We start from the raw sequence: 14,263 nt of genomic DNA, 5'->3' as shown, positions 1-14,263 counted from the left end.
TGGCCTGGGCACCACCCGATAGCCCGGGGCAGTGCTCGGCACTAGGTCCCCAAGGGTCCCTACGAGTTCCCTCTGAGGTGAGCTGGGCACCCGGCCCTCGCCCTCAGACCCGCAGCAGCCGACCACACTCCAGCCCCCGGGGTGGCAGCTGGGCCTTGACTCTTTTCCAGGACTCAGCCCCCCACCTCGGAGGGAAAGAGGACACCTGGGGAACCCCCAGTACTGGGGACTCACAGCTGGTGCTTCAGTGCCTGGAGTTAGGTGGGTCCAGCTCTCTCCCTGGAACTCCCATTTCTGGGCTCGACCTGGCTGCCCTTCAGGACTCCTGGTGGTCCTCATGCCTCGGCGTCCCCTGGACTTGAGGTGGACAGCCCTCTGTGCGGCCAGCCCCGTGTGTGCTCCTGCTGCCCCTCCCCGAGGTCTCCCGTTGCAGGATGGGGTATGAACTGTTGGGGGGGGCAACTCCCCAAACTCTCCCAGGCTGGGCCCTGCCTTCCAGCCAGACCTGTCCCCTCCTTGCAGACACATCTACTTCCTCCTGTCTCCACACAGTCCCCCAGACGATGAAGCATTCGGCCAAGACGTGTCATTCACCCCTTCTCAGTCTGCTCTCCCCACCCCCACGCAGCCAGCCTTGCATCCTGCCAGCCCTAGCCTTTCCCCGTGGTGCCTAACCACTACCCACATCATGGCCACCCCCCACCACAGAGGACCCTTAAACTGCCAGGGCCCACCAGGGCTGCCACCTTTTTATCAAAAAGGAAGTTAAGAGGCAAGCACTGGGTCTCAAAAGGACACTTTAATACCAAAGACATGGGAAGGCCACTTTTCCCAACTGAAAGGGCGTCTCTAAATAGAAAGCAGGAAGCTAGAGGGCGAGCAGCTGTCCTTCCTGTCCCTGGAGAGGCCCCCCCAGGGCCCACGAAGGCCTGTGCCCAGCCCTCGCCAGTCTCTGGCCTCTGGCCCTTCCTCTCGGGAGATTCCTGACCACGGCGGCCCCGCCCCACCCTCTGGACCCACTGGTTTCTGCCCAGCCAGGCCCTCTTGACCACAGGCCCTCGGGAGGGAGTGGGACCACCCCGCCTGGAGTTGAGGCTGGCGTGTGGGGCGGAGTCGGGCCCTGACCCGAACAGGACTCGGCACTCAGAGCTGATCTGGTCCTGGGAGGGCAGGAAGGGCTTCTGGGGTCAGAGCAGAGCTGGCAAGTCTCACCACCCCCCACCCCAGGCCATGGTCTCCCCAGGCCATACTCACACCAGGCCACTCTGCACCCCAGGCCACTCTGCCCTGGCAGGGTGGGGGCAGGCCGAGGAAGGGGCCCCTCCTGCTCCCCGCTTCAGCCCTGGATCCCACCCCGCCTGACGTCCCTCCGCTTCCCCAGCCCCACGTCCAGGGGTCTTGAGGGTGTGCCACTGAGGAATGGCGATGGCCTTTGCAGAGCCCTCTGGGGAGGATGGGGATCCGTGGAAACTGTTGCTTGTTCTTGGACTGAAGGTGCTTGGGGTCCCCAGGGGCTTCTCCAAGGCCAGCCCGCAGCCCCTGCCCTCAGGTAGCCAGACGAAGTGACCACGTGGTCCAGCAAAGCACATGCTGGAGTGAGCTCCAGGGAGGCCCAGGCCCATTGCCCCCACACCCTGAAGTGGCGTCCTCAGGGGTGGCTGCCTCAGGTCGGACACTGGCACACAGGTGGCAGAGAGCTCTGGAGGCAGCAAAGGGCAGGTCCCTACCATGCCCCGGCCCCACCCTGTGCAGGTCAGCATTCCCACACCAAACGCAGGGGGCTGGCGCTGCCACAGACCCCTAGAGACCTGACCTCCCTAGAGACTGTGCCCTGTGCAGTGAAGCTGCCCTCTCTACCAGCCAGGGCCAGGCCATCGAGCTGCGTTTGAGGTGAGGACTTTTCTCATCCTGGCCCCTTCCAACTGCGGCTTCGTCCCTAGGTCCTGCCACCTTCAGCGCCTCCCCCGTGCCTGTGTCCTTGTCTGTAAAATGGGGACAGGGACAGGCAGAACAAGTCAACAAGTACAAAGACCTGAGAACAAGGCCTGGCACGTGTGAGCACTCCGCTCCCTGCTGTCCAGTGACCTAGATGAGCTCGGCATGAAACTTGGTCAGAAAGTGGCTGATCTGTGCCCACCCCCGCTGGAGGCAGTCAAGGGAGCACTGGTGAAATGGATGAGTTGCAGCTTTGCCACATGAGGGCTGGCTTTGTGAGCCGGGTGGGGGCTCAGATGGAAGGAAAAGCCCCCCGCCCCCAGCCCGTGCCCCTCACCTCCACACGGCCTGGAGGGCACAAGACCCAGACTCCAGGGACCAGCCCTCCCAGGGGCTCGGCTGCAGCTCGGGGTCCACCCCCAAGTGTCCCCCTCCCCTGGGCCTTGAGAGTGCCCCGTGTGCTCAGCAGTGACAACATGGCGCCCTGCGGCCCGTGCCTGGAGGCATCGAGAGTGGCCTGTGATCCACAAGTGACACCTCTTAGGGACCTCGCCCTCAGCGGGAGCTCAGTTGCCCCCATGCCAAGGGAGACCGGAGACTGACTCCAGCCACCGAGGCAGGATGGGGCCGGGATCCAAAGCACCGGGGCCGCATGAGGCGGACAGGAACGCTACTGTGGAGCCCGAGGGCCAGGCCGGGCCCGCCCTCAGGGAGCCACAGCCTCAGGCTGGCAGCCCCTGCCCTGCCAGGAGCACTGTGGGTAGTGGCCGAGCGCCCCGCACTGCTAAGCAGCCTGCCCATCTTAAGCCAACGGCCAAGAGCAAGGGGCCCCTCCCCTCCAGACAAGACGGGTGGGTGGGCTGTGTGAGGAGGCCCCAACAGCTGGTCCCTCCGTCCCAGGCCGGACAGCCTACTGGGCCAAAGGACTCACCACCTGTGATGCACGGCGCACAGGCAGACGGGCCTGGGGGCAGACGGGCCTGGGGGCAGACGGCGGGCATGCCCACGTCAGCGGGGCTCAGAGCCCATCCCTCCCCAGCCTGCAGGGAGAGGGGCGGGGGCCCAGGAGGAGGCAGGGACCAGGCTGTGGCTCCACATGTCGGTTTACTGCTGGGACAACGGAGGTGCAGGGAGGGAGCCCAGGCCGGCAGGGCCAAGGCGGGAGTGCAAGGGTTGCTGGGAAGAGGGAAGCATGGCCAGACCCGGCCGGCCCTAGGGTGGGCACAGGACAGCCTGCAGGTCCTTGGGCAGGGAGCCGATGACTGTCCTGATGTACAGCTGAGCCCGCTGCAGCGTGGCCTCCTTCACGGGGAGCTGGCGGCCCTGAGCCCGCACCTGCAGGACGGGGCAGCCAGGGGCAGGGCGGTCAGGGGCAGGCACACCTCCCCATCTGGCTGGGGGCAGCTGGTCACGGCTGGGAGGCTCTCACCAGCTTCTCCCGGAGTTTCAGGACCAGGTCCACAACCTCCACCTCGGACTTGTCCTTCACCCAGGTCTCGATGTCCTGCCAGGGTGAGATGGAGCCCTCCGTCACCAGGCCCCCCACCCTGTGCCCACTCGGGTCCCCACACTCTGCTCACCCCCACCCCCAGCCCCCTCACCGCCTCACAAATGGCCTCGAGGTGCAGTGCCTCCAGCTTCTGGGCCATCTCCTTGCGCCGCTGCCGGTACCAGCCGTCAAAATGCGGGGACTTGAAAAACCGCCTGTGGGTGTCGAGAGGCAGCGCCTGTGGGGCTGACCTCGTGTGCCAAGGACTGGGCTTTGGCATCCCCCTGCCCCGTCTGCCCACCTGTAGAGGCCCAGCCAGTCGCCCTTGAGGATGCAGGTGAGTTGGGGCCCCGCATGCTCCAGGCCACGCAGGAAGTCATCCTGGCTGAAGGGGCGGATCTGTGGGGGACTCTGAGACAGGCGCATGAGCCAGGACCCCTAGAACACTTCCCAGACACTCCTCGCCACATCTGAAGACCCCAGCCCCCACCGTGCCGGGTACAGATCCCAGGGCAGAGCCCCGAGCCCCCCAGGGTCCCCTCAGACCTCCAAGGCCTGCCTTGTACAGCCGTCCCCAGCCCTCCTTCTCTGGGACTCCGCCCCGCCCCGGACCCACCTTCCAGGGTGTGATGCTCTTCTGCAGGGGCATGAGGCTGGCCATGTAGTGCTCCTGGGGGAGAAGGGGAGTGATCTGGGCCCCAGCGCCTAGCCACCCCACCCCCCACTGCCGGGCCTCACCAGGGGGATGATGAAGCTTTGCGTGAGCTCCAGGAGGTGCCGTCTCAGCAGGGCACTCTGTGCGTCGGAAGGCCGCCTCTTCTGCACGCCCTGCAGGGAGCGGGTGCTGGCCCCAGGGCACCCCGGCCCTGCGGCCTTCCCGCCCCCACCAGGCCCGGCCCAGCCCCAGCCCAGGCCATCCGCCAGTCAGTACCTTGAGCAGCCGCTTGAGCAGGGCCTTGTCCCGGTGGAGGTGGGCCGTGTACGAGGTGTAGAGGCCTGGGGGCAACGCCGCGCGATCCTTTGGGGCCACCTCCCACTCCAGGCCCCACAGGGCAAGGGCGGTGCCCACCTGTCTGCACCCACTCCCGAGGCTGTTCCTGGCCGCTCGCCCACCCGCCCAAACACCGAGACCCAGAGAGGAGGACACTCCCCAGCCCGAGGCCACTGCTCTGCTGCCCACAAGGGGCCAGAGGGCCTGGCTGTCCCAGGGCCGGGTACAAGACGGGCCCCTCTGCAGTGGGGGCTCCAGGCCGAGGGGCACACACCTGGCTTGGTGTCGAGGGTCTTCAACCTGGAGGGCTTCTTCAGCTTGACCTGCTTAGGAAGGTCCCCTACAAGGCACGCACGGCGGCCAGGTCAGGGCCTGCAGCTCTGGCCGTGCCCAAGGCTCCAAGGAAGTCCCGGGGCCAGATTCCCGCCGGGTCCCACCCAGGTGAGGCTTCTGGGCAGCCCGCCTTCCCAGACCCTCACCTGACATCTTGGGCTCCCCAACCCGGAGGACATGGGGCCAGTGCTGGAGTGTTTTGATAAAGAAAGGGTTTGTGACTCCCAGGACCACGTTTGGTCTAGACAGAGAGAGAAAAAGCACAGGCAGAGAGAGAAGTGCAGGCGGCCGGACGGGCAAGTGGACCAGGAGGATGCACTTACGGGGCCTGCGTGCGCGTCGTGAACTCCTTGAACTCGCTGTCGTGGATGGTGAAGTAGGGACGGAAGTCACAGCAGAACTTGAGGGGCTGCAGGCAGCTGGGGGCAGCAGGAAGCCAGTGAGACGGGGCAGTGGGCCCTGCCAGAAAGGGCAGTGCCCTGGCCCTGCCCACAACGGGCCGGGCGGTACCTGGTCAGGGCCAGCACCATCTCGGAGGACACGTCGGGCGAGGGTGCCAAGACCACCAGCGGCTCCCCAAGAAGCATGAGCTCCCACAGCGTCTGTACGTGAGCCAGTACAGGCTGGAAACACCTGAGCAGGGCAGGCAGGAGGGGAGGTAGGGGTTGACTCAGTCACAGCCCCTCTCTCCCCCATGCCCCCAAGCTGGCCCAACACTCTCCTGTGCAAGCTGGCAGGGCCAGGCTCTGGGGAGCACAGCACCAGAGAAGACGGCGGGAAGACGGCGGTGGGGACCTTTGAAGACGGGTGTCTGGGGCTACCCAGGCTCTGACAGGACACCTGCCTGACTGGCCCCAGAGCCTGGGCTAAGGGAGGGACCCCCTGCGCCCCTGTCCCCCGTGCGGCCCCACCTCCTGCTGGGCCTGGCATGGAGCAGGGTTGTTTGGAAGCCAGGCTCCCTCTCAGGCTTGCCCCAGAGGCAAGGACGCACAGCCTCTCCCTGCTGCCTGCCTTCCGGAGCCCTCCCGCAAGCTGGGCTAGGGCTGCTCTTTGGCACAATCCTCCCTCTCGTTCCCAGAGCTGCCCCGTTACTCGTGGCAAGCTGTCCCTCCTTGGGGCAGCCCCGCCTGCAGCCGTACCCCCCACACACACACCCACAAGCCCGGAGGCTCCCCAAGGCAGCATGTGGTACCCTCCAGGGCCCACCTGAACAGGTCCAGCTCGTGAACACTGGTGAGAACCACCGGGGCAGGTAGCAGGCTCTGAGAAGAGAGGAGGTGGGTCAGGGCTGGGAGGGGACTGGCACCCAGGCAGCCCCTCTCACCGAGGGCAGCCCCCGCCTCTCCTCCAGCCCCACCCCACAGCACAGGTGTGCCTGTCCCACAAGCAGCACTGGGGAAGCCCAATGCTCCCGCCTCAGCCCACCTGGGCTCCCACCTCCTGATCACACTGCTTCAGCGGGCTGGCCTCAGACCTGTCCACCCTGGAAGGGACGCGGACCTGGGGGGAGGAAGCAGAGCAGCTGCCAGAGCGGGGGTCTCCCCACACCACCGTGCCCACCTCCCGGCTGCCCGGCTCTCACCTGGACGACCACCCCCATGACAGGGAGGTTCAGGGTTTGCCCGGGCTTGGGGGCTGGCCACTGGTCAATCTCGTTGCAGACTGTGGAAACAGGTTGCCAGTGTCAGGAGCCCTCACAGGGAAGCTACCTGCCAACGCCCACCAGGAGCTGCTGCTGGACGATGAGACTGTGCTGGCCATGTCTGACGGCCACTCACCTGCCTCCAGGCAGGGTGCCAGCTTGTCAAAGTACTCAGGCGCGATCAGGCTTAGCAGCGCCTGAAACAGTCGGACGAACGGCAGACGGGATAGCAGCACCAGAGACTGTGGGACCACGGGCCAGTCAGTGGGCACCCGGCTCCAGGCAGCACCCCAGCCATTCTGGAACCCGGCCCAGGGCAGCATGTCCAACCAAACCCTAGGGACAGCTGCCCTGGGACCGGCTCCACTCAGATCGGGGAACCATCAGACTGAAGCAAGCCCGACATCTGGCTCAGATGGGAGACAGCCCTGGGTGGCAGCGAGTGGGGTGGGACCCTAGGGCTCTCAGAGAGAAATGAAGTGTGGCCAAGATTCCTGGAATGGTCTTACAGTGGTGGCTGGGCAGCTCTTACTCTCTGTGTGTCCAAGAGTTCAAGGCTGAGCTGTCCTAACCCTGCCGAGTGACAAGGCCCCTCTGCCAGCAGTAAGGAGCACAGATATCCTGGTCTGAGATGGAGGGGCCCCAGGGACTGGGTTGGACGGGCAAGTGACAGGGGCCGGGTGAGAAAGGGGCAGCAGGCCGCTCCCCAGGGGTCAGGAGGAGAGCTGGGAGCAGGAGAGGCGCTGTGAAGGCTCAGGGCCCCTGGCCACTCCCGCCTCCCACGGCAGCAGCCCAGAGCCCAGGCGGCTCACCTTCTGGAAGTAGCCCCTCTTCACGGAGCTGTCCTTCACCTGCCTGAAGTGCACGAAGCCAAAGTAGTGTGCAGACTCCCTCTGGAAGTAGCAGGGTATGGGCCACCCACCCAGACCACCCTGTCAGCCTCTCCACTCCTGGAGAGCCAGGAGGCCCCAGAGCTGTCCCTGACCTCTGGCCAACAGAGGATCCTAGGCTCAGAAGGGGCACACCCACTGCCACAGCAAGGCATCCACGACTCAGTGGGAGGGCTCTGGGGCCGGGAGTCCTAGGGGTCCATGCAGGTACCCGCTCAAGGGCGCCATGCCCAGGAGGAGGTCCAGGGCCCCGTGAGTCCCCAGAAGTGCTGGTCATCCCACTGAGGCAGGAACCAGGACTGTGGACCAGGGGGCTTGCAGCGGTTGGTGGCCACACCAGACAGGGCTGGCCAGCACACTCCACCACCTAGGACCAGGTCCCTCAGGGCGCCTCAAGCAGCCTGGCCCCGCAGGGTCTGGGAGCAGGGCGGACAGCAGGTCCGGAGGCAGCCGGCCTCACCTGCAGCGCCACGGGGGCTCCACGGTCATAGTGCCCGTCGTTGGTATGCCAGGGGCTCCTCTGCCCACCACACTGACGCATGCGGAAGCTGAACTGCGTGTCCCCAAGGCAGCCTGGGAAGGGGCAGCCCCACACGCGTCAGGGCCGGGAGCCCTCCTGCAGGCCCTGGAGCTGGGCACGGGGCAAGTGCCAGGAGGGGAGGCCCAGCCTGAGGGGTCTACTTCCCGGCCCTGCGCTTGACTGCCACACACCCCAGTGGAGGCTCTCAGGACGAGCTCAGCACAAGGAAAACTAAGTGGCTCCCACAGGCTGTCTGGGACACAAGCCCCGGCGCCAGACGAGGGCCACCAGGCACTGCCTGGGGGAGCAGCGGGCGGGCCCAGCTCCCGGTGGCCACCGTGGTGAGGTGTTGGCCAGAATCCCCAGGTCCCTCTGCCAGAGACACCTCTTTCCATGTGGATCTGGGGGCCTGGCTGTCCTGTGGCAGGCTGGGAGCTGGTGTCTCCACTGAGCAGGGCGTGGTGGGCCCGCAGCACCCCATGCCCACAGGTAGCCATGATGCCCCTGGCCTGGGCCACAGGGGCTCCCAGCCAGCCCCATTTCTCAGAGTCAGCGTCCAGCCCTGGGAACAGGTGGGGGTGCCTACCTGAGTGGGAGTCAGGGAAGGACAGGTAGCAGATACTGCTTTTCTGAAACATACAAGACCTGGTGAGGGTCGACTCACTTCTGAGTGACGGTGACATCCGCTACTGACAGAACCAGGACCCACCTCCTTGTCTGTGAGCCGGAAGTCACTTGGGTACACCAGCTGCAGGGAAGACAGAGTGCTTGGTGACACCATCCACTTGGGGAGGTGCCACCACCCACCAGCACGGCCCGTCCTGGCAGGTGCAACGGCCAGGCCCAGGTATGTGCCCGCTGAGGCTGGCTCGCCTTGGCTTCCAGCTGCACAGCCAGCGTTCCTCCCTCCCCATGTGTCCTCTCTGGCTCAGACCCTGCTGGCTCCCAGCTGAACCCCTCCTCTCCCTGACCTTCTGGTATGCAGCCCCTGCTGGCCCAGGGCCTCTCTGCCACTCTCAGCTGGAGATCAGTACAACCGGGTGGGCTTCCTGGCACCTTTCTCACATCCCCTCATCCTCATGGCCCCCAGCCAAGCCAGACTGTGGTTGGCCTCTCTGCCTCCAACGACCCTGACACCTGTTCCCAGGCACCAGGAGGGCCGTTTTGGAGCCCACTGATGGGCTCCTCCCCCTGGAATGGTCATAGGGCCTCCCCCGGCTCTTCTCCACTACCCTGACTCCTGACCCAAGCCAGGGGTCTCAGGCCATGCCGTCCTCCCTGACCTCATGTTTTTGCTCAGATGTCACTTGTCCCAGCAGCAGCCCTGCCCGCAAGCCTCCCAACAGGCCCTCTCCACCCGCCCTCCCCTGCCAGGGCCTGTGCCCCACCTGCAGTGCCCAGTGAGTGCCCAGCTGGGTGAGCCCCCGGACCCTGGGAATGGACAACCAGCGAGAGCACAGATGCTAAACCACAGGCTCGGGATGACCAAGAAAACAGGTGGCAGAGCCCACATGGCCCTGTGGATGCATGCCAGCCATGTGGCCAGAAAGGCTGGCCCTGCAGGTGCTACAAGGCAGGGCACCCCATTTCCTGTAGGCCCCGCGGTGTGCCCTGGGTTGACTCTCCCAGGAGGTGCGGGTCTGGAGCCTACAGAGCCTCGCACCGTTTTGCTCCTGCCCAACCTCTTGGCATCTGGGTTTGGGCTGAAACAAGGCTTCTTCCAAGGTGTGCCCTGAGCCCCAGACAGGCAGGGTGGAGGCGGTGTGTGTGCTGTGCCCTGATGTCCACATCACACTATGCTGAAACGGCATGGCTTTTTGAACTCACTTGGCCTGGGCCTGCTGCTGGGGTCCTATTCTGTCTCTTCAGTGGCATGCTGAGCCTCCATAAGGTGCCTCCCAGCACCATGCAAGGGACAGACCCCCCCAAATATGGTGGTTTATTTTTTTGAGTAGGAGACTCACTCTGTTGCCCAGGCTGGAGTGCAGCGGCCACCACAGCCTCAGCCTCCTGGGTTCAAGTGATCCTTCCACCTCAGCCTTCCAAGTAACTAGAAGTACAGACGCACACTGCCACACCCAGCTTATTTTTTGATTTGTTGTGGAGATGAGGTCTCACCAAGTTGCCCAGGCAGGTCTCGAACCCCTGGACTCAGGCAACCGTCTCACCTCCACCTCCCAAAGTGCTGGGATTACAGGCTGAGCCACCAGACTCGGCAGACACAGTATGTGGGGAATGCGTGAAGATGTGTCTGAGGCATGTCAGGAGAGGCTGGCAAAGCCAGAAACCCCAACGTGAGGCAGCAGAGTCAGGAGGGGCTGACCCTCGGGAAGGGCCACAAGAACGCTTAGGCCAAGCCCTCGTGTGTCCGCACCACAGGAGGGCAGCTGGGGCGGGGCTGTGGCGGCCAGGCTCTTGGGGCACAAGCAGGCCCCCTCGGCCTCCGGGCTCCACGCCAGGCCCGGGCGCCCCAGCTGCACATCTAACCAGGGAAAGCCACGTCCACAGGCCCCTCCTCGTTGGGGCCAGGCACGGCGTGGAGGCTGGGTGCGGAGCCAGAGGTCAGGCCAAGTCAGTGAGGAGACGGACGGCGCAGACCCCAGAGCAAGAAGGCCCGAGGCCAGGCTGTGCACTCTTGGGGTTGCCATGAGGGTCCTGAGCCAGCTTGCAGGCTCCTGGTAACCCAGCTCTCCCTAAGACAGCTGTGGGAGACTTTGGAGGAGTCATTCTCAAAGTGTGGCCTGGACACTCCTGGGGTACCCAGGTCAAAGCTCTTCCCACACACAAGCGCCCCTTTCACCCTCATCTTCCCATGTGTGTACAGTGCAGCTCCCAGGAGCCGTGACGCATCTTTTCCTGGTGCCCTGAACACAGTGCCAACAGGGGAATCTGCTGTTTCTACCCAGCCAGATGTCAGTAAGGTTCACGGAAGTGTGAAAGATGCCATTCTTCTCACTAAACAGTATTGTTTCAGGAAATGTGCTTCTCATAAAAATGTGTTATTTACCTTAATACATCCAGTGTTTACTGTAAAAAAATTTTTGAGTCAGCCAGGTATGGTGGTTCATGCCTGTAATCCCAGCATTTTGGGAGGCAGAGGCGAGAGGACTGCCTGAGCCCAGGGGTTCGAGACCAGCCTGGGCAACTTGGCAAGACCTCATCTCTACAATAAATCAAAGAGTTAGCTGGGTGTGGTGACGCACACCTGTCGTTCCTCGCCTGAGTTCAGCAGGTGGAGGCTGTGACAGCCATGAGCGTGCGAATGCACTCCAGCCTGGGTGACAGATTTGAGTCAGGGTTAGGGTTAGGGTCTCACTCTGTCACCCAGGCTGGAGTGCAATGGCGCACTCATGGCCACCACAGCCTCAACCTCCTAGGACGAAGAGATTCACCCTTCTCAGCCTCCCAAGTAGCTGGGACTACAGGAGCGCACCCCCACGCCTAGCTTATATTTTTTCTCTAAATTGTGGGGTACAAAATTAGCCGGGCGTGGTAGCGCGCGCCTGTAGCTCCAGCTACTCGGAATGCTGAGGCGGAAGGATCGCCGGAGCCCAGCAGGTCGAGGCTGCGGTGGCCGGGAGCGGCCACTGCACTCCTCCAGCCTGGGTGACAGAGTGAGACTCCGACTCAATAAAAAAAAAAAAAAAAATTGTGGGGTACAATTCAGAACTAGGCATACAAATATTCATCGTGCAGTTACCCATCAATGAGGTGTGCTTCCCCCACTTTTCCCCACTGGCTTATTTTTTTTGCAGAGATGAGGTCTCAGTGTGTTGCCTGGGCTGGTCTCAAACTCCTGGGCTCAAGCAATCTTCCCACCTCGGCCTCCCAAAGTGCTTGGATCGCAGACATGAGTTACCACGCCTGGCCCTAAATTTTTTTGAGATGGGTCTCACCCAGTCGTCCAGACTGGAGTGCAGGGGTGTGATCACAGCTGACTGCAACCCTGAACTCCTGGGCTCAAGAGATGCTTTCACCTCAGCCTTTTGAGTAGTTGAGACTACAGGCACACACCACTGCACCCAGCTAATTTTGTTTTAAGTTCTAGTAAACATCGACCAAGATAGCCTGTGCAAACAAAATGCTCCCTGGGGTCCTCGATAAGTTTAAAGGCCGTCATGGTGTGGGAATTGCTGCCTGGGAGGGCGTGCTTGCTGTGCTGAAAGGGGCTCTGGGCTGGAAGTGGCTCTGGGCGTTCCATTCACAGGTCACCCCAGACTCCAGGTGAGCTGGGGTATCGCAGAGTGTTTCCGAGGGCTGGGATGGCTAAGCCAGACCCTTCCCTAGGCTGACCTGCATGTTTCGGGCACCCCCAGCCCTGTCCACCCCCAGCTGGACCCTTTGTCTCACACAGGGTCGTGCACTCATATGCATGGGACACCCAAGAGTCCAGTTCAGGAATCGTCCTGCAAGGGCTGGGGGGTCTGGTGAGGGCCGGGAAGGGTTCTGTGAGGGCTGGGGGGGTCCAGTGAGGGTTGGGGGTCCTGTGAGCACTGGGGGGATCCTGTAAGGACTGACGGAGGGTCCCGTGAGGGCTGGAGGGTGCAGTGAGCACCGCCGACCCCGACCCCAAGTCACTCGCTCTCCAGCACAGCGCCAACTTCCGGAGAGCAGGACAGCCATTCCCATGTCGCCTATGCCACTGCTGTTGTCATTGCTAGCACTGTGGGGCCCGCTGGTAACAAGCTGTTCAACGCTTGATCTACTGAATGGACGGCTTCCTGGGGGGAGGAACTACCTGAAAAGATCCCCCTACCCATCTCGCTGCTTCCCTCTCCTCCTCCAAGACTTATTTAGCTGAGGCCCCTGCTTCCTCTGAGCTGTGTGCCTCCGGCTGGCCCGGGGCCTCGCGGGCTGGGCTGCAAAGAAACACTGGGTCCCTGATCTGGTGGACTGCAGAGGAGGGCAGGGAGGCAAGAGGCCGACAGCAGTGGGCTCACTGCACTGCCAGGTTCCTGCTCAGACTCAGTGACCTGGAGGGGCTCAGGTCTCCGCTGGGGAGCACGTCGGAGGTAGCCTGGTTCCCAGTCCACCAGCTGTGCAGTCCCACCCCAGCTGTGCAGCCTGCAAGAAGACTCAGAAGCCCGGGCACACAGGCTTTATCAGGACTTGCTCCATTCAGTGTTCCAAATGGCTAGGTCTTAGAAAACCAGGCACGAGACTGCCTCAAGGAAATAAGAGCCTCTTCACTTCTCTGGAGGCTTTTTTTTCTTTTTTTTTTTTTGCATCAGAGTCTCTTCACCCAAGCTGAAGTGCAATGGTTCGATCAAGGCTCACTGCTGCCTCCAACTCCTGGGGTCAAGCAATCCTCCAGCCTCAGCCTCTCAAATAGCTTAGACTACAGAAGGCACCACTGTGCCCAGCCTTTTAATTTCTTTGTAGAGAGATCTCACTGTGTTGCTCAGGCTGGTCTCAAACTCCTTGGCTCAAGCAACCCTCCTGCCTCAGCCTCCCAAAGTGCTGAGATTAAAGTGCCTGTCCTTTCCAGACATTTTATGGAGAACAATCTGGACAACAGAATTTTTTTTTTTTTTTTTTTAGTCGGAGTCTCACTCCGTCACCCAGGTTGGAGTGCAGGAGCACGCTCACGGCCACCACAGCCTCAACCTGCTGGGCTTAGGCGATCTTTCCACCTCAGCGTTCCAAGTAGCTGAAACTATAGATGCATACCACCACACCCAGCAAATTAAAAAAAAAATTTATTGTAGAGACAAGGTCTCACCAAGTTGCCCAGGCTGGTCTTGAGAACCCCTGGGCTCAGGGCATCCTTCTGCCTCTGCCTCCCAAAGTGCTGGGATGACAAGTGTGAGCCACTATGCCCACTGGGCAACAGAATTAGGTAACAAAGTGCTAACTTCGACCCTGGACAAATCACTCCCCTCTCTGTTCTGAGCCCTCCAAGTGGTGCTGTTCCCAGCAGTGCACCCAGTAGGGAAGGTGTGCGCTGGGAGGGACTCCCTGGAGAGTGCTCCCTGAGAGTCATGCTTTTCTGTTTAGAAGAAGTTAGGCTTCTTGTGGGCTCACAGAGTTCAGCAGGGCCTTAGAAAGCAGCTCCCAGGTAGAGGCTGCAGTGGCCACGAGCGTGCCACTGCACTCCAACCTGGGTGTCAGAGTGAGACTCTAACGCAAATTTAAAAAACAGAAAGCAAGCACCTCCTGGCCACAGGGACATGCCCTGCCAGCTTTCCTGACAGCGGTTACTCGGCCTCATCTTGCCAGAGTCAGTAAGCCTGATAGGAGGCTGGCTGGCTACCATCAGGATCTCCCTCTGCTAGCGCAGTGAGGCCCGTCTCCCCCGTTTCCCAGCCACCCCCGCTGCAGATGGGCCTCCCCCGTGCTGTCACAACCTGGCCGGGTCACAACCCTCAGGGCACAGAGAAGATCACCCTGAGTGGGCCCGCAGAAGGCCTCCTCGAGTCCGGGTATTTTTGCCGACAGCTGGAGGAAGGGAAGCTGCCGGGTG

At 62.5% G+C, this 14,263-nt stretch overlaps 1 protein-coding gene across 1 annotated transcript; it reads right to left on the bottom strand.

Moving 5' to 3' along the window:
* Positions 1–3,020: 3,020 nt before the first annotated feature.
* DENND6B (DENN domain containing 6B) lies at positions 3,021–8,606 on the bottom strand. Its single transcript, XM_008047951.1, has 19 exons — positions 8,510–8,606; positions 8,387–8,429; positions 7,741–7,853; positions 7,203–7,283; positions 6,527–6,632; positions 6,331–6,410; positions 6,186–6,248; positions 5,955–6,010; positions 5,259–5,381; positions 5,072–5,167; positions 4,895–4,989; positions 4,690–4,755; positions 4,356–4,420; positions 4,163–4,252; positions 4,041–4,094; positions 3,726–3,835; positions 3,537–3,639; positions 3,365–3,439; positions 3,021–3,270 (listed from the first exon to the last, which is right to left on the bottom strand). Exons 1-19 carry the CDS (start codon positions 8,579–8,581, stop codon positions 3,148–3,150), a joined length of 1,614 nt encoding a protein of 537 aa, XP_008046142.1. The 5' UTR covers positions 8,582–8,606; the 3' UTR covers positions 3,021–3,147.
* Between the last annotated feature and the right edge of the window lie 5,657 nt (positions 8,607–14,263).

This window comes from Carlito syrichta, unplaced genomic scaffold (assembly GCF_000164805.1).
Source record: "Carlito syrichta isolate Samal-C Ts95f unplaced genomic scaffold, Tarsius_syrichta-2.0.1 Scaffold119037, whole genome shotgun sequence".
In the NCBI taxonomy this organism is placed as follows: Eukaryota; Metazoa; Chordata; class Mammalia; order Primates; family Tarsiidae; genus Carlito; species Carlito syrichta.
The sequence above is the reverse complement of the archived record's forward strand: the minus strand, read 5'-3'. Positions and strand labels throughout refer to the sequence as shown.